Source organism: Phalacrocorax carbo, chromosome 3 (assembly GCF_963921805.1).
Source record: "Phalacrocorax carbo chromosome 3, bPhaCar2.1, whole genome shotgun sequence".
NCBI lineage: Eukaryota > Metazoa > Chordata > Aves > Suliformes > Phalacrocoracidae > Phalacrocorax > Phalacrocorax carbo.
The window spans coordinates 62,958,862-62,973,816 of record NC_087515.1 but is presented as its reverse complement, the minus strand read 5'-3'; the positions used below and the strand labels follow the sequence as shown (position 1 = coordinate 62,973,816).

Genomic DNA, 14,955 nt, shown 5'->3' with positions numbered 1-14,955 from the left:
ACAGAGTCAGAAAACCATTTGTGTATATATATCTATAGGTAATGTATTTTTATGAAAGCAAAAATATTACCTCCATGCCAAATTGAATAGTGCCTTACATTCATGGATAGCACCATTAAATAGTCTTGGAAGATATCCTTTCATTTTTAGTAAGAAGACTACTCCCTAATGTGAGTAAAGGTATCAGTGACCTTCACGAGTGACTTATATTTTAATGTTTCACATGTATATTAATTCAGAAACTCCATGTTAAGGCTTGCAGTTAAGCATCTAGACTAAGGCTGCTGAATTTTGCTTCATTACTCCAAATCTGTAACTCTCACCTGACATCTTGATTTTAACCATGGGTGCTAGGAGAGCTGGCTGCATGCGTCTAGGGCAAATTATAACTATATTCTGCTTATTGCCCACAGTTGTGCAATTACATTGGCTTCAGAAGATAGTTACAGAGGTCATTGTAATGTTTAACCTGGCAATGGATACAGAAAAGGGGCTTGGTGAAGGGATGATAATGTACTGCTTTCCATTTGAGTTATAAAAGCATGTACACAGGACATCAATGTGCGCACACACAGTTGAATTACAATGCATCTGCGTGGCAGGTGTCAGCACTATGCTGTCCTGTCCTTGCAAAGTATTCCCAAAGCCATTGGAGAGGTTGCACACCCCCTCACTTCAGGTCCCCAATGGAGTTTCAAGCTCCTTTGTCAAGCTGACACCATTGTTACTATTATGAACATGATACCTGGGCAAAATCATTAATTTCTTCCAGAGTGAGGGAAACAGTGTTATATTCATATTTTCTTCCATTGTTCAGAAATGATCATATGCAAATAACAAAATTAAGTAGTTTGTTCAATTTTGAGTTTCACAAAGTAATGCAAAGTTGGAAAGTAAAGGGCCATTCAAAGACACACAGCGATTTGCTATGTAGAAATGGCGTTTAAAAAGGCATTAATGGTATGTCCTGATATACAGTATGTACACAAGGTAAAATATATGTGGGGAAAGACAAATATAAGACAGTAAGTGAATTGTGGGAGTGAATTAGCTGAGAATAGAACAGCTTTTGTGTGACTGCTTGGTTTTATGTAAGAGTGGTCTCAAACTGAGTTTCACAGAGCACGTCCTGTTATCCATAACAAGTTGGCCACCCACACAAATGTTGGCTTTCCTGGTTGTCATCTCCTGCAACACACCACCAGCAGATGGATGGGCCATATCCTCAGCTGCAGTAAATGAACATAGCTTTCCTAGTGTTAGGAGAATTATGTCAATTTACACCAGCTGAAGAGCTGGCATGTTAAATAATTTTCTCGTAATATTTAACTGTGTAATTAATAGCTCCACCAGTGAGTAGGAGTTGCTCAGTCACCAAAAGGAGAGGAAGGAGAGCCAACAGACCTCTGTTAGTACAGAAATGCTTGAGGCAATGTCATGTAAAATGAGCACACAGTTGAGCAGTACTGCAGTAGCCCAGATTAGAAGCACAATTCAGTGCGGTAGGAACAAAAAACTCAGACAGATATTTGGTATGTAGACACTTGCAGACCTCATTAAGTTGATGCATTTCTACCTGCATCAGTGGAAGGGCAGATGAAAGCAGTGAAGCTAGGAACAGCAGAAACCACAACTCAAGCACCAACCCATGCTGAAAAGCCCATCAGCTGGCAGGAAAGCAGTTTTCTCTGCAAGGGATTGTAAAATACACTCTAGGGACTCCTGGCTTGCTTATGTGTAAAGGGGTGTATGAGATGTGAGAGAATGAGCTGCAAGCAAGCTAGGGGCTCTAAAAAGCAGCAGAGACAGGGTTCATGTCATCCCAATGCTCCCGTAAAAGCAGATGTGGATCTCAGAACAGTGTGCTGCCTGTTGATGGTCACTCCTTCTGCACCCGGGCTGCCAAGACTTTTGTACGTTCTTCATTTGTAAATAGCAATGTGTCCAAAAACCCCCCTGTTTGTTGTAATCCAGTTATCTTCCTAACAGAAACAATTTAACATCACTCTGAAAGTAGTCTACACGCTTGGATGAATGTTCCAAGAATATATGTATGTTCGTCCTCAGAGAATAAGCAGTTTCTTCAATACTAGCATCTGAAAAACTGCAGAGCCAGAAGTAAAACAAAGGGCTGCTGTAAGATGGTCTTGTTGAGTTTGATGCCTTTGCATGACTGATAACCTGAAACTTCTTTCTGTGGAGAAATTTACTAGAAGAATTTTGGTGCCATAAATGTGCCAATAAAACTGAGCATATTGACACTTTATTTTGAAAAATAATGTTCTCCAAAGTACAGTAAGCAGGATCGTGATTAATATACTCATGGAGAAAAAGCATATGTCATGTGATACTATTTTTCACATTTGGTGACTGCTGTTTTGCCAGTGCAAATGACAGTAGAGTAATTCTGCCCATGCCTAAACACCCTTACTGCAGTACATATTTGTGAGAGGGCTAGCCATTTCTAGACACTTGTGCAAAATCCAAAACTGCTGACCCAAATATTAGCAAATAATGAACAGCTTGGACATAAATATTCACAAACACATGATTGCAATAATCAACCAGAAGGGTGCTGGGGACAAAATGAGAAGATGCCTAGTGATTTGCAGAAACTAGCTGAATTCAGGAACAAGAGGCTTCAGCTTGCCAAGGAATCTAATGGGGGCTTTCTTCTATGCGATATTTAAAAGAAGCAAGGCCTGAACATCATTAGTGTATTGCAGTCATGCAGACAAGTAATTAAATAATATATCTTAAAAGCAAGTCATACTGTGTTTTTCAGATAACTGGTTTATTCCATTGCCTAATGCATCCTTACTAGATGAATGAGTAGTAATTTTTATAAAGTGAGCTGAGGCAGAGTTGGAAGCTAGTAGGTAATATGTCCTAATATTGCTCTTAATGTAACTTGAGGGCTTGTTGACTGTGCGTTCTCCGTGCCATTGAAAAGGAACTCTGCATGTTTTCAGCTGAGTGCACTCCCAAGTCAAATTCCCCTTGGTGTGTGCTATTGGTAATTACAGTGATAAAACCACCTGATGAATGTTTGTTTTAATGAATGTTACTTTAACCCTTGCTGGTAGACTGCATTTATTTCTATATGATTAATTTATTTTTTGTTTATTTGTCTGCTCTTGGTTCTAGTCGCCGTGTCTCTGAGGAATCAGAAAGTCATCATTCCCCAGGTTCCCGACGTCGATGCTGTGTCTGTGGCAGAGACTGTCTCAGTGCCAGACCTTAGGCAGTTTACACTGTGCTTTGAAGCAACCAAGGGCAGCAGCGATGACAACGATGACTGGAAGGTTTTCTCCTACACCAATGCATTGTCGACAGAATTCTTCAGCTTCGGGAAGACCACAAAAGGCCATTTTCTGTACATCTCGGGCACACAATGCATCCTTGAGAATGCATTGCCCCGAAATGCAGAGTTTTTCACAGGAACCTTTCAACAGCTCTGTGTCATAGGGGACAGTTTCTCAGGCAGTATAGGTATATACGCCAAAAGCACCTATCATATAGTGTACTGTCCAGATATCCTTGGCAAAGTTATCCCTGGAAATGGGAGGCTGGTGCTGGGCTCGAACAGCAATGAAGTGAGCTCTCTAAATGGGGACATTTACAACTTCCGCCTCTGGAATTTCACCATGAATGCGCAGACGCTGGCCAACCTCAGCTGCGATATGAAAGGAAACATTGTAGACTGGGAAAATGAATTCTGGAGTATTCCAACTTCAGCACTGAAAGCAGAAAACAATTTGAGTTGTGGTGAGTACGCCTTGCCAAATCTTTTTTGCTTATTTTCCCCCCACACTTATGCATTGTACTGAACGTATCATATACTAGCATGGAAAAAAAAGAGAGTTCCTGTGAAAGAAAAACAGCTACGTCTTACCTTTCTTAGACTGTAGCTCAACTCCTACCGTACACAGAGGTTTTGAAAAGGTATAGAATTGGTTCCCTAAGGGAGAACAAGTCCCCTGCGTATATTGAGTTGCTGCTTGAAATGATCTGCAGATCAAAATTTTTCCTGAACAGCTTGTTTATTGGCCGTCTACTCATATGAAATGGGGATAAGAGGCAAGTACCTGCTAGCCTCAAGTAAGATTACAGAAGTCTTTGGAGAAGAAAAATGTGTGTTAACTAACCGTTTAGTAAATGTTTTTGTACCAGCCCTTTGACTAGCCAGGAGTAGCACTTGCTAGCCTTGTGCTGTGTGTGCAGAGCTGGAAAAGCAGTGACAAAAAACCAATGCATATGAGACAGAAAAGTATGAAAAAAGATTAAATTAGAGGAAGCAGACAGGAGGGAAGAGTTTTAGATCAAAATCCCTGGGTTTTATCTCCTTGATGACATATTATCAGTCCTTGTTTTAACTGGTAATTACTGAAGGTCCTTCTTCCCGTAGATTTCTCCAGAAGATAAACTTCAATACATTGTCCAACCTGTTTTAATTTCGTGGCTCAGACACTTGATTCTCATAAATGTTCAGGTGTAATTTCTATATATGTATATGTTGTTACAGCTGGCTAACAATGGTCTACTGGAACATTTTTTTCCAGATGAAACAAAAACAAAGCTGAAGAATCTTTGTCACTTTGGACCAGTAGTTTTTTTTTAAAGTATGTTTTGGTTAGTAACAACTTTAGAGATATTTGGATAATTATAAAATGCATAGGGGAAAATCTGAATTATGGCCAGCAGTAACCTATACACGCACATATGATGCTTGTGAAAAATCAACCGCTGTCAAACTCCATGTCCACAGAGTCTGAGCCCTCCTAATGTAGCAGATACACATTAAAAAAAAAAGAGAAACAAAAAAAACCAAACAAACAAAAAACCCCAAACAAAAACCAACCAAAAAAGTCAAAATAAACAGTTACAAATGTCAGGTTTTTTCTGAACCACGTGGGGTCTCTTCATATCTAATGTTGTTCTCACCAATTTTGCCTTCTTGCTCCTCTGAGACCTTACTACTTATTTGTTCAAACATAGTTTACAGTGTCAATATAAGTGTCTCCTGCATCTGTCAGCTCTCTGAGGATCCTTAGCTTAAAACAGAACCTGGCATCGTTAAGGCATGCTGGTTTCTATATCTAGTAGCTCATGAGGGATTAAGGTGGCTAAAAAAACCTATCTTACTTCAGTTTACTCAAACCAAAACATGTGGTACTTATTCAGAACTAGACTTCCTGGGACAGCTTTCAGCATGCCACTGCTAAAAAAATTTAAGCAACATCTCCATAAAAACATGAGCAACTAGGTGCCTTCACCCTCCTACCAGAACAAAGAAAAGGCTGATCTAAACATTGACCACGACTGATGAAGGCATTCTGGACAAAAATGTTGTTGCTTTTCCATCAGTACGAACTGATCTGACAGAACACCTCTCCTACAAGGGCAGGCTGAGAGAGTTGGGGTTGTTCCTCTTGGAGAAGAGAAGGCTGCGGGGAGACCTTATGGCAGCCTTTCAGTACTTAAAGGGGGACTATAGGAAAGATGGGGACAATCTCTTTAGCAAGGCCTGTTGTGACAGGGCAAGGGGTAGTGGTTTTAAACTAAAGGAGAGTAGATTTAGACTGGATATACAGAAGAAATTTTCTACAATGAGGGTGGTGAAACACTGGCACAGGTTGACCAGAGAGGTGGTGAGTGCCCCATCCCTGGAAACATTCAAGGTCAGGTTGGACGGGGCTCTGAGCAACCTGATCTAGTTGAAGATGTCCCTGCTCACTGCAGGGGGGTTGGGCTAGATGGCCTCTAAAGGTCCCTTCCAACCCAAACCATTGTATGATTCTATGAAAATAACTTCCCAGAAAATCTTACTCCTCTTAACACCATTAAACTGTGAAGGCTACCACGAACACTTTTACTAAACAACCTACCAAGACCTCTTGTGGTCTTATTTAGTTCTGACTGGAGTACTCATCTTCTCCTTCTTTCTGTTGAAGACTGTACAGTCCTGTGACACAAGCATAATATCACAGCTATGGTCATAGAAACAATACACTTTTTTCATTCCAGAGCTTCATGCCTTGGGATGCCACTGTTTAGCGGTTTCCTTACAGCGGAACGTTACTTTAGAAGATGTATATTAGCATCCCTATGTTAGGCCTAGGTGTCTATACAAGCTGCTTCAAATGTATCAATATATAAGCATTGTTATTTCCTCTAAGCCGATGAGAAAACTAATTCAGTACTCGGTCTTCTTCTTTTGAAGATGTTAAATCACCCCCTTTGATACCAGCTTTCCTGTACAAGAGTATTTCCTAAAAGAAAATACTGCATGCAGTGCCATTTCAAAAATGGTTACTAATCCCAGAGATGGAATTGTTAGAATTTTCTTCCCTTCGTCTCCTTGAATAAAAGCCTTCATTGTAAAACCAGCCTTCAACAGGAGAGTTGATGAGTCAGGCTGTCAACCATGAATAAACCATTGGCAGTGGGGAGATGACTCTAACCAATTAGGCTTCATTTAGCAGCAATGGAAGGATTTATGCAGAAGAGAAGTTTTCGCACAGCTCCAGTAATGCTTCCTCAGGAATCCGCATGTAACTTAAAAAAAACAAACCAAGCATTTAGCAGCAATTTCAACATATCTGTGCCTGCACAGCGCTTACATTTTTCAAGGAGTATTATTTTCATGGCTTTTCAGACAAAGCTTTTACAAGTAGATTTACGGAGCATAAAAACACTGGCAAATTGTTCCCGATAATCTTTTCGTAGTTTTACCTTCTCCTAGTTTATTCCTTAGACTAATGTTTTCACAGCTGTGCAATCATGGTGGGGTGTTTCTGGAAGACTTGATGGAATTCTGTTTTTATTGCCATACTTTCACACAGCTTGTATTTAAAGGTATATATACGCAGCCTGGGTATCCGGACTAGTTTTAAAACAAGCATCCTAGGTAAAGATAGCTGTGTAACAACACCAGTTCAGAGCTCAGTGCGGGCAAACTGAGGGGCATTTGATCAACTTCTGGTACTCATTTTGGAGCCTGCACTGGCTACACCTATAGCAGGATACGATCTACTTGCTTTAAGGGTAACGTGGCTGTACATCTGTCCGTGCCTGCAACTGCATTTGCTTCATGTACACTTTGTATGAGTCCTTCACTCCCAAAGGCCAGAGGAATTCTTAATTTCACTGTCAGATTTAACTCAGGGTGGGATCTGTCTGCCTTAGGCAGATGAATGATGTTTCAAGCTGAGCGAATTGCCCTCAGTACTGTTTATGAATAGTGGAATGGACAAGGCTGTACATCTCATACTGGTCAGTACATCTCATACTGGAGAAGATGTCGCAATGAAGTCAGAAGTTTTTTGCTGCAGGAGTGCCTGTTCCTTTCCACTGACTATAAAGTCTAGCGTGACAAGCAGATACGGATGTCTGAGGTTTAGACGTTTGAAGTGAGCGAGATACATCACACAAAGTGTCTGTATTACAGGTCTATTTCTGCTGTTCACATTACTGACCATACCACTTGGCTTCATAGGGTAGCTTATGCCAAGCACCTGTTTGCATCCAAATCATTAAGTTTTCCGTAGTGGACACTGTGTGAAAGTCCCATCTGGCCAGAATTCAACCCGATTAAAACTTTAAAAAAGCTTACTGAATATATTCACTACAAATATTCCTCTTTAAAGTATACAGTCTTCTGACTTAAGTGTTTTGTAAAGTTGGATTGGGATTTTTTTTTTTAGTTTCACCAGGTAAAATAGTGAACTTTTTTTAAATTACTCACTGAAGAAAATATGAAGGTGCACAGATTTTTCCAAGCCAATTTTCAGGTGATCTTTCTGTGATATACAACCAGGAGGAGATAACTTACAGTAGGTTTTTATATTGACTCTTTAATATATAGCAAATGTATTTTGGGGGAAAAAAAAAGAAGTCTCACACAGGAGGTAGTAGGTTCACTTGGAATATCCTTCTTGGAGTTCGTAGGAAGTGTAACAAGGAAATTAATTTGTCCATATCTCTTAATCCATTAAAAAAAAAAAAAAAGAAAATGCTGATCTTGAATATTTGTTGAGGATCACGTTTTAAATCCTGCCCCCTATTTTTGTTGGAAGTACATGTAATGGTATCTGTGGTCTGACGTGATGTCTGTGTCAGAGCCCCATGCTTCATCTGTTCTTGGATCACAGGAGATACTTTCCTAGCTATCTTTACGAGCTGATGGGTGGTGGCTCTTTAAGTTTATGGAAGGATACAATGTTTCATGAGACAACCTCATTGACACAATATCATTCTGAAGTGGTAAAGCAAAAGCCATAAAGGGCGACGCTCCCAGTAGGTTCAGATAATGCCGTACTCTATGGCCCCACTATTTTCAGCACAGTGTGCAAAAGCAGCTGTATCTGCAGCTGAAGCACTGGGACACAAAGTGTAATTAATCCAGTTTCACCAGTTCTTTCTCTGTAGCCACTCTTACATGCCCTGTTTTTGTCTCCAGACCATCAAAGTGTGTGCATGTTGTTATGAATAATTCAGTAGAGATACAGACATATAACATTATCTGCTTATAAATCATGCATACCAGAATATTAATCACACCCACGCCCTGAGCAGAGGAGCAAGTTTAATCACCTTTATCTGGTCGGTGTCTGTCGCAGGCAGATTACTCAGAAGTGTGTGGTGGGTAACCTGTGCTACAGCAGTGGAGCGTGGTTGCTTCTCCAAGGCACATGTTATTACTCATGAAGATTGCAAAAATCCTATGGCCATACTGACCCCTCCGCTTAAAGCCGTTTCACAGAGAACACACAAGCTGCATTCATTTAATACGATGTTATTTAGCAAAAGCTAAGAAAACCAGGGGAGGATATGTAAGTGACCGTAACTTGCAAGTCAGCAGGATTTTCATGGATCCCTCAGCCGCAACAGAAAATGAAAACACATAAATCTTCTGGCAAATGGCAGTATCAGTTTTGCCACTGAGAGAAATTAGGAAGAGGACTGTATCACTACAAGATATATTTTGAGACGTGATAGTTTTATGCCTAGTACCCAAACCTTTCTAATTATTTTACTTTCTTTTTCTAAAGGCTCATACCTAATTCCCTCTTCTACAATTGAACCAACTAGTTGTGCAAACCTGGGAAGCCTTTGCCAAGGTAAGAAGCCCAGGTCATTTTCAAAGTTTTACCTTTGGGAAATCTTTCTTTTCCTTGGGGTTTTTATTCCAGTTCTTCTTTATTATTGTTTCTAAATGGGTGAACTGCAATGAAAAATAGCAAGGAAAGGAATTCTTTAGTCTCATCAAGTGTGTGGGTGTCCTATGCATACAATATGTGGAAAAAATGTGATCACTCCCTTGATAATACATTTTCCAAATAGTCTCCATTATATCAAAACTGAAATAATTGACTGCTGTAATTTCTTTCTCCATCTCTTTTCCTCCTGCACATTTTGACAGTAAAATATTAACCAGGATAAGCAGTAGGTACATCTTTACATATAAAATGAGCAGATGTAAATAAAGGAATCGACTTGTTCATTTTTTCCCAATAAGCTATTTGGAGGCTAAATACTTTGAGATTAGCAGGTAAAAATTTAACATCAAACTGCAAAATCCAGCAGCTATTAATTAAAGAAACACTTGTTACAGCACTTGGTGATGGTTTAATAATGTAAAAATCACCACATATAAGAATTCATTAGGTGTCTTTACAGGTAAGCTCAGCTGAATGCAAGGAATAGGTGAACCCTAAAGATTTCTATGCCATGTGAATTGTTGGACATACAAGGACAGTTAATTCCTTCTGCTCTGCTTAGAGGCTGAAGTTCTATAAAAATGCTCAACTTGAACAATATCAGCCCATTTCCACAATACCTTCATGAACACAGACCTGCTGATGAGGTGGCATGCTATGTTAAACTTCAATCACAGCAGCAGCAGCACCAAAAATACTCTCTAGCTCTGTAACCCTTTTCAGGCTGATGGTGGAAGGAGACAGGAGAGAATAAAATATAGAAGAGGAGGAGGAAGTCTCAGAACTCTTTCAAAACCAACACTTAGAAGTAAATCAGATTTAGCTTAAAAAGAAAAAGGAAAATGCACTCTGCTTGGGAAGCCAGTAAGAGATCTAGGTCAGTCTTCAGTGTACTCCCAGATTTTCCTAAGGTGAATTTGGTTCAGGTTCTTGGAGCACATTGTACTGGTCTCCACAGGGAAAGTGAAATGCCAGTTATATCCATAATCAGATTTCAAACAGTAGTTTTCAGGCATCGTATTCACAAAGCACAATATGATCTAAATGCTACTACTTGAATATCTTAGGTAAATGTGACAGCAACAATTATTCAGTATTAGTCTTTTTATGTGTAAAGGGTAATGCAGCCACCATATAAAGAACTTTGTGTATTCTCTTGGAAGAACTGTGAATGTTTTTCTCTACTAAAATGCATGGTGTGAAAGGAGAGAGAATATCGTTCTGTTAGGTCGGCTAATATGGCTGCAGAAATGGACACACTTCCAGAAAACAAGCTTGCATTTATAAAAGCCTCATCCTTTTTCCAGCTTTATTAACTTGTCTGGTAGAAGATATTACCTCTAACAAAAGATGCTACCTTTCAAACTTCCCTCTCATAACTTTTTAGACCATCACATCTTCAAGCGTCACTGGTATTCTGTGTTTGTCACTTTGGAAGTGGCAGATCAGATTTACCCTGTTCTTCTTCATCGTCATCATTATTTTCATAATAATGAAAATCATAAAAAGATGTCTGTCTGTTTCTGTCAGCACTGCAGGCTCATTTTAAACTGAGAGGCCAGTTTAGATTCCTTTTTTGTTTGTTTGTTGTGTGTTGTGCAATAGCACCAGTAACAGTTTGTGGATGCCAGATTGTGTCAGCTACAGTCCGATGAAAGACCCGTTTTCTCCATTATGCTTAGCAAATATTTTCATTCATTGGAAGATGCCTCCTTTAACAGCATTGGCTGGAAGATACAAGCAGTAAGAAGCCTTATAACTTGTTTCTCTCACAATATAGCCCTGAAATTACACAGCAGAGCAGCTTTTTTTGTATTATAGGATGTCACTTTTTATACTCAGTTTCCCAGTTAGAACCTGTTTGCTGCAGCGTCCACCTCTTCCTTCTCTTTCCCTAAGTTTCTTGTTTCACTGAAACCTGAACATGAACCTGCTCCCTAACCTGACACCCAAGTTTATGACTTTCAGACTCAAAAGGTTAGCTAAATCAACCTCACAAAAAATCAAAAGTGCAATTTCTTGCCTAAAATATGATTGCTTAACCTTTCCTGGTTGGTTCTTGGTCAAAACCTGCAAAAGCCATGTAATACTGTGTGAGATTATACTGCACCAACCTTCAGATTTTAAAAAGAGTTTTCAGGAAAGAAGAAATCTGTCCATGAGTAGATTTGCATACCCTGGGAGTTACTAGATAAAATTAAGTTATTTTCCGAACTATTATTTGAAAATTTAGTGGCATGATCTTTGAATTCCTCTAGCATGTATTCCCTCCCAGTCCACTGGGGGGGAAATTTGCAGTTTTGGCTCCCCACTCTGATTTTGAAAAATGTTCTAGCTGGTTCTTCTGGGAAACGATTGCTGGAGTTGTGTGGGGTGACTCCTGTTAGTGTCAGTGGTAACAGTACAGCCAAGATCCTACCTGAAGCTTTCAAAATATATAGTCCACTTCATTTATTCCAAGTCTGATTTCGATTCTCTGCATTGTATGGAGTTCAGTGGAGTTAACTGGATCCTTACATGGGCATTTGAGTTCTGCATTTGTTTGTCATCTTCAGTCCCTGAGCAGGGACAATTATTCTTTTCACAAGCAATATTCTAAGTGCATGCATCTTAGAACTTATAATATCTATTTTCTGGTCTTTGCACAGCTTTTTGGATCTGAAGCTCTCATAAGAGGATTTTTACTTTATGAAAGCAGTACAGGACTGATCTTGCAAACTTTACACTGGCAAAACTCCCACTGAAGTCAGTGAAAGTGAATATTGCAGGATTGGGACCTCAGTTCATATCCATTCATCACTTTGTGCAGAAAAGTAATGTGTTTATTTAACATTTATGGCATTGTGTGTAAATGGTTTCATTTTACATTGTCATGCGTTGTTCCCATTTTGTCTTACCTTATTAACATTCATTTTTCATTCAAGTTCACCTCTTTCTCATCTTTATTACCAGCTACTGTAAATGCTACTACTCCTACACCACCCACTGTCACCACTAACATGCCTGATACTAATAGAAACGATAAGCCAAACAATGGTAAGAAATCCTGTGTTACATTTTTCCTTGTACTGTGCCTAGAGCAAATTTATTGTATTTTAAGGTGTATTTTTCATTGTATCATAATATCAGGGGTCATGTCTCAGTTCTGATCTCATTTACACTGAAATAAATCAGAAGTGACTTCACTGGACCATGTGAGAATGGTTTAAATGAGAACAGAACCAAACCTGGTGTTTATTTGTATCATGCTTACCTGGCTCTTGTACAAAAGGGTCTCACTTTGTGTCACCTGTTGTATTTACCTATGCAAAGAAGGAGGGAAGAGAGAGGGATTTCTAAAAAGGGTCTGAAAAGAGCCCAGGTATTGAAATGTTTTAAGGCTACAGATTATGAGGCATTGTGTAGCTCCTGCCTGCGCGGCCAGAGTGGTAGTGTACTGGGATTGTCTGTTCCTCACTAGTTGGGCACAGGAGCCAAGTGGAATCGTTCCTGTGGAGCAAAGCCACTTCCACTGAGTCAACAGGAGTCTTTCCACTGACTTCAAGAAGAGCTGGATCAGACTTTACTAGGGAAAATGTTGACAGTATCAGATATCGTTTACTTTTCATTTAGAAAAATTAAGGGAAAAAATAAGGTAGTATATGAGCCTATTATTAGCACAGGAAAAAGGCAGGGATTTCTTTTGAGGTTTTCTCAAATTCTATTATATCACTGTCTCCTAGAGAATGAGCATCACTTTGTGAGGCACTGCTGAAGCGTTTATTAGTTTGCTAAAGACAGATGTCAAACATTATTAACAACACAGAGATAGATTTCTGCAATTTTCATCTAAGGCTTAAAGATATTTTTTGTAAATATTTTTTTCCACTGTGCTCCACAGGAGTAAATTAGAATCTGGGGGGTTTTTTTGTGGTGGGTTCCCCCGCCCTCCACCCCAAATGCAACGGTCGTTACTGTAGGTTTTAAAATTCCTGGAGTATTTTTTCCTGTTGGCAGATCATTTCCTGTACATTGGCAGTCAGGCAGTACGGTAGACAATCTGAAAGAATTTATCTGAATTCAGCTTGTTTGGATTTACTGAGCTGTAGAAGTAAGAAGAAAATACTGAAAACTTCTTCCAAATGGCACTTTTTTCTTTTTATGGAGCAACTCAATGTTCACCATGAGCAGTTAACTCTGACTTTTGTAACTACAGAAGGAACTGAATGCCATATTAATGTTAGTATGGATAAAAAGTGGACAATTAAGTCCTTTCTTTGGCTTTGAAACTCCCAAGAGAAAGTAGAAAGACTAAGAAAAAATAAGACATTCATTTACAGTAGAAGCAAATTAAACTTTCACTCAGCTAACTGGCATCATTTTCCACTCTCGGTAAGTTGATTTTTAGACCAAGAGCAGGCAGCCAAGAACAGACAGTTAAGTTGCATGTATTTTCTTCAATCCATTAACTATGTGGCTTACTACACACAGACCTGCAGGAATTCAGTCTTCCTGCTACGGTTGTCTTCAGAAAGAAGAGAAATTCCCCCGAATCCTCCCAATCACGACCACAGAGGCAGCAAGAGTCTAAGATAGAAGGGGTCAAAAACATAGGAATTATCTCAACCCCAATTATTTGGCCAGTGAAACGAAGGCCTCTCCCTTTCAGTAAAAACTCAGCAGATGAGAACCCAGAGAAAAAAAACATGTACAGCTTGTTTCTTCCAACTGTGTCCACATCAGCTGCTTCTGAGGAGACTGGCAATGATACCTTGGCTGCTTTTACAGAAAAAATCAACCTAGATAATACTGTGATGAATCAGTTACCAAATGAAAATATTTTGAATTATTCTAGAAGTTCATTTCATGGCACTTCTGATGCAGCAGATGCTGTTACAGAGCCTTCTCTGAATGCAGCAGTTACTCTCCTTCAAAACAGGAGTCCTAATGCAGAGCTAGCCCTGACTTTGGCAGGTGGGTTAGATCATCCTGACTCTGAGTCAGCATTCTGCTCTCCTGTTAGCAGCAGCAGCACTACTTATGAACGCAAAAAAGAAACCGTGTGGATTTCATTCTCCAGCAGTGGCACAACCAATTTCATGCATATAAGCGATGTCTTGGAGCCTGTGAGTTTGTGGAGTGAGGCTGTATTTCATCATCATATCACCTCTGACATTCAAGAAGACAGACATCGTTCTCTGTCTAGCTTATCTGTATCACCTACAGAGGAGAAATCATCATTCCAAAAAAGTAGGCTAGATTTGCTAGACTTCAAGACTGAAAATTTTTACCTGGAAATGACAGAAAGCAATGCTGATAGGAAACCTTTTTTTACGGTAGCAGCAAACCATGAATTTCAGTTTAGAAAATCTACGCACATTAAGGAATATCATTCAGGCGGCATTACAAATTTAACCTCTGTGGAGACTCCATGTGCAAACCCAACAACTGTTTTTCAAAACATGAAAAAAACACACACAAAATTTATGCCTGACATCCAACTGACAAATCCAGTCCTAGGACACAGTAGAGAACTACTAGCATTTTCAGCATTTCTGGTAGGAACGGGCTGGACAAGCTCAGCCTTTAAGCATGTTGTAACATCCCTGCCTGTTTATCAACAACCGCTGACTGACATATATTTGGAAAGTGACAGCATATTTGTATCTAATAGCAATTACCGGTCTCATTATTTAAAACATTCTGTATATTTTCAAAAGCCAAGTGAGACCCTCAGAGATGAAGTTCTGGAGAA

General features: G+C 39.5%; 1 protein-coding gene across 4 annotated transcripts in view; it reads left to right on the top strand.

The window, feature by feature from the left end:
* Positions 1 to 14,955, top strand: part of ADGRG6 (adhesion G protein-coupled receptor G6) — a 113,106-nt gene that overhangs the window by 45,235 nt on the left and 52,916 nt on the right. For 3 of the 4 annotated variants that reach the window (XM_064447145.1, XM_064447146.1, XM_064447148.1), the window contains exons 4-6: positions 3,148 to 3,768; positions 9,054 to 9,122; positions 12,174 to 12,257. In XM_064447145.1, coding sequence (XP_064303215.1) covers positions 3,148 to 3,768; positions 9,054 to 9,122; positions 12,174 to 12,257 — 774 coding nt within the window. The remainder of the gene's footprint in view (positions 1 to 3,147; positions 3,769 to 9,053; positions 9,123 to 12,173; positions 12,258 to 14,955) is intronic. The other variant, XM_064447147.1, reaches the window with a different exon arrangement.